The sequence below is a fragment of the Gavialis gangeticus genome, unplaced genomic scaffold, assembly GCF_001723915.1.
Source record: "Gavialis gangeticus isolate Ggan-Ray unplaced genomic scaffold, GavGan_comp1, whole genome shotgun sequence".
NCBI lineage: Eukaryota > Metazoa > Chordata > Crocodylia > Gavialidae > Gavialis > Gavialis gangeticus.
The window spans coordinates 2,057,093-2,059,947 of record NW_017728959.1 but is presented as its reverse complement, the minus strand read 5'-3'; the positions used below and the strand labels follow the sequence as shown (position 1 = coordinate 2,059,947).

Below are 2,855 nucleotides of genomic sequence, written 5' to 3'. Positions count from 1 at the left end.
GGGGGGGGGGGGGGGGGGGGGGGGGGGCAGCTAGGGCATTGGACCCCCTGCCCCAGGTGCAGCTGCTACCTTCATAGAAAAGGGGAGCAATGCTCCTAGAGGCTGTGGCCAAGCTCTCCGTCACAACAGGCATCAACATCCTGGCAATCTCTTCCAGCAGGACCTCCCAGGCACAAGGATGGCTCCAGGGCCTGCAGGCTGGAAACACACATGGATGTCTCTAGGATATGAACTGGCGTGGGCAAGTTCAAAGACAATTCCCAGACGGTGCAGAGGACACCAGGTCTGTCAGTTCTTGATTAGTTTTCTTTAGTGTCTTTAGCTAGAGCCAAGAGGTCTCTTGCACCTGGGAGATGGCTCCTATCAGTACACCACAGAACCTAGGCTAGGTCGTGAGCCTGGTTTATGGGGCAGATTGAGAACAGACCCAGCCTAGAGCACAGGCTATGAAGAGGCTGCCACAATGTGATGCCCACCCCACAGCTGCCATTCTTTCAGTCACAACAGTTAAAATACAGAATTCACTCACCACTAGTAGCCACACAAAGATGCTACTGTTGACAACCAATTAGCCAGGGTGCATCCCCCGCCCCCAAAAAACTTTAAAACAGCAAGTCCGGCATTACCAACATGCCGCCACGCATACGGTTCAATTCTTCCTCCAAACTCGATTCAGTGAGCGTAAACAGAGAGCAGAACATACAGGGCTTTACACAGACAAGATCTGTAGAAACTAACCCAAAGCATCACAGATGGCTGAAATCATAAGTGGCAGCACCCATCCCACAGGCCAGAGCACAAACTCAGGACACTTATCATGTACCGAAGGGTACCAGACTCCTGTTCTCCCTCTGGTGCAGAGGTGGTGTTAGTTCCTGCAGCACAGCTCCAGCCAAGGACATGGCCCACCCATGCTGCTCTCTTCCAACAGAGGTTGAGCCAGGAGCATGGTATTACAGAAGGCCTTAGCTGATGCTTGGGAGCTACAGGAGCTAGATGGCATGTTCCATTTAGAGCACCAACATATTTAAACCCCTGCAGGGGCCAGTACCACTCACTGGAAAGGGTAAGCCAGGCAGAGTTTTGTCAAGTAGGCACCTGCTAGGCCAAATCAGAGCAGTCCTTCAGGAGGAGGGGCTTTTACTGGGTCATTAGATTACACCACAGGGAAAGGCTTCTTGACCAGTGAAGATTCTTCCCCAACCCAGGAACAGCAGTTCAGGACAAAACTGCTACCTCTGGCCTGCCCAGAGGGCGGGGGAACATGCCACTTAGCAGGGTAGGGAGGTAGGAACACAGGGAGATGGCAGCTGAAGCAGCAGGGTGTCAGTCACTGTCAGACACAGGCTGGGAATGTGACCCTGGGGCCAGCACCCACAGTATCTCCACAAGCTCCTGCTCTGCATGCTCAGCCCATGGAGACCAGCCTGTCAGTGTAGTCAGGGAAAGAAGGGCACAGGAGCAGCTACAGGAAGCAATGGGAGAATTTTAAACATTATGAAACATGGAGAAAAAAAAGTTAGGGAGGAAACACTGTAGATATGTACAGAGGTTTATCCAGTCTCGGCTGTAGAAGTGTTCAAGTAAGAAGGGTTTGGTTTGCCCCATCTCATGTAGAAGAGTTGCTGCCACCCAGAACTGGCTCCAATGGATTTCACAGACACGAGCACCTGAACTGCAGGGGCTCAGCTGCTTGTGTAGCTGGTCGCTCTACATTGAGTCTTGGCTCAAGCAGCTGGGCTGGGGCTTATCGCAGCAAGGCCAGAAATTCATGGCCAGAAAATTGACGAGGCTACTTTTTGCGGGTGTGCTGCCTTCGTGCCTGCAGGCGCTGACGGGCCCCAGTCTTGGATCCTGACCCAATGGAGAATGATGGTGCTAAGGAGACAAAAAGACACTGTGAGTACATCCCATGCCTGTGCCCTGCTGATCTGAGAAGAGACACTCCAGAACAAACAGAAAGCTCATTACAGTGTTAACTTATTGCATAGGGTTTTTTTCCCAGGGGTCTGGATACCTAGATACCACTTTCCCTGCTCATGCTTCTCTCCCCAACCCTCATTTACCCCATGCGGAGAAGCAAATATCTGCAGCAGAGAACAGTGACAACCTGTCCTGGCCTCATGAAGCAGCCAGGGCAGTGTTATGACCTTCTTCAAAGGCAGTCAATTACTTGACTTTGCACACGAGTGGCTGTTACAGATGCACTTCCAAGCACCCCAAAGCCAGCAGCCAAACCAACCCTCCCCTTCCCCATCTTCTCCCCTCTCCATCCAGAAGGGCAACTGAGAGTAGACTCTGCTTTAACAGCAGGTTTATGTCCATATCCTAGCCTTACAGAACAGTGTTGCATCAGTCCCCTTAGATGAAAAGGACCCCCAAGGAAATCTTACCAAATGATGGCCCCACACTTCCAAAACCTGAGGCAGGAGTGCTGGGGGTTCCAAAGGAAAGGCTGTTGCTCCCACCTCCTGCTCCTCCTGGGACAGGGGTACTCTGCCCAAAACTGGGTGCAGGAGTTCCTGAAAAACACCACCTTGCTGTAAGTCTGGATGAAAGGTGCAGGATGAGAGATGGCCCAGAGGCCAAGGTCACTGTGGGAGATGAGTCTACTGTCTGAGGAAGTATCTGTTCCAAAGGAAGGCCACAGCTCAGGACAGAGAAGAGGCTCCTGCAGGACCAGTTTAGATGCATCATTGCTTCCCTCCTGCTGGACAGCAGAGGGAATGTATACACACCCCTGAGATCTCCCCACTCAAAACACAGCAGCTCCTGCCACAGGACAGGCCCCTGGCACCTCTCTCTCACTGCCTCTCAAACTCTCCTTCCAGGAGGATCAGTGGGCTTCCCAGGGT

General features: G+C 52.4%; 1 protein-coding gene across 3 annotated transcripts in view; it reads right to left on the bottom strand.

Moving 5' to 3' along the window:
* Nucleotides 1-308: 308 nt before the first annotated feature.
* Nucleotides 309-2,855, bottom strand: part of LOC109291925 (nuclear envelope pore membrane protein POM 121C-like) — a 19,278-nt gene continuing 16,731 nt past the window's right edge. For all 3 annotated transcript variants that reach the window (XM_019509330.1, XM_019509197.1, XM_019509258.1), the window contains exons 11-12: nt 2,394-2,522; nt 309-1,878 (exon numbers count right to left, since the gene is read on the bottom strand). In XM_019509330.1, coding sequence (XP_019364875.1) covers nt 1,793-1,878; nt 2,394-2,522 — 215 coding nt within the window. In that variant the 3' untranslated portion in view covers nt 309-1,792. The remainder of the gene's footprint in view (nt 1,879-2,393; nt 2,523-2,855) is intronic.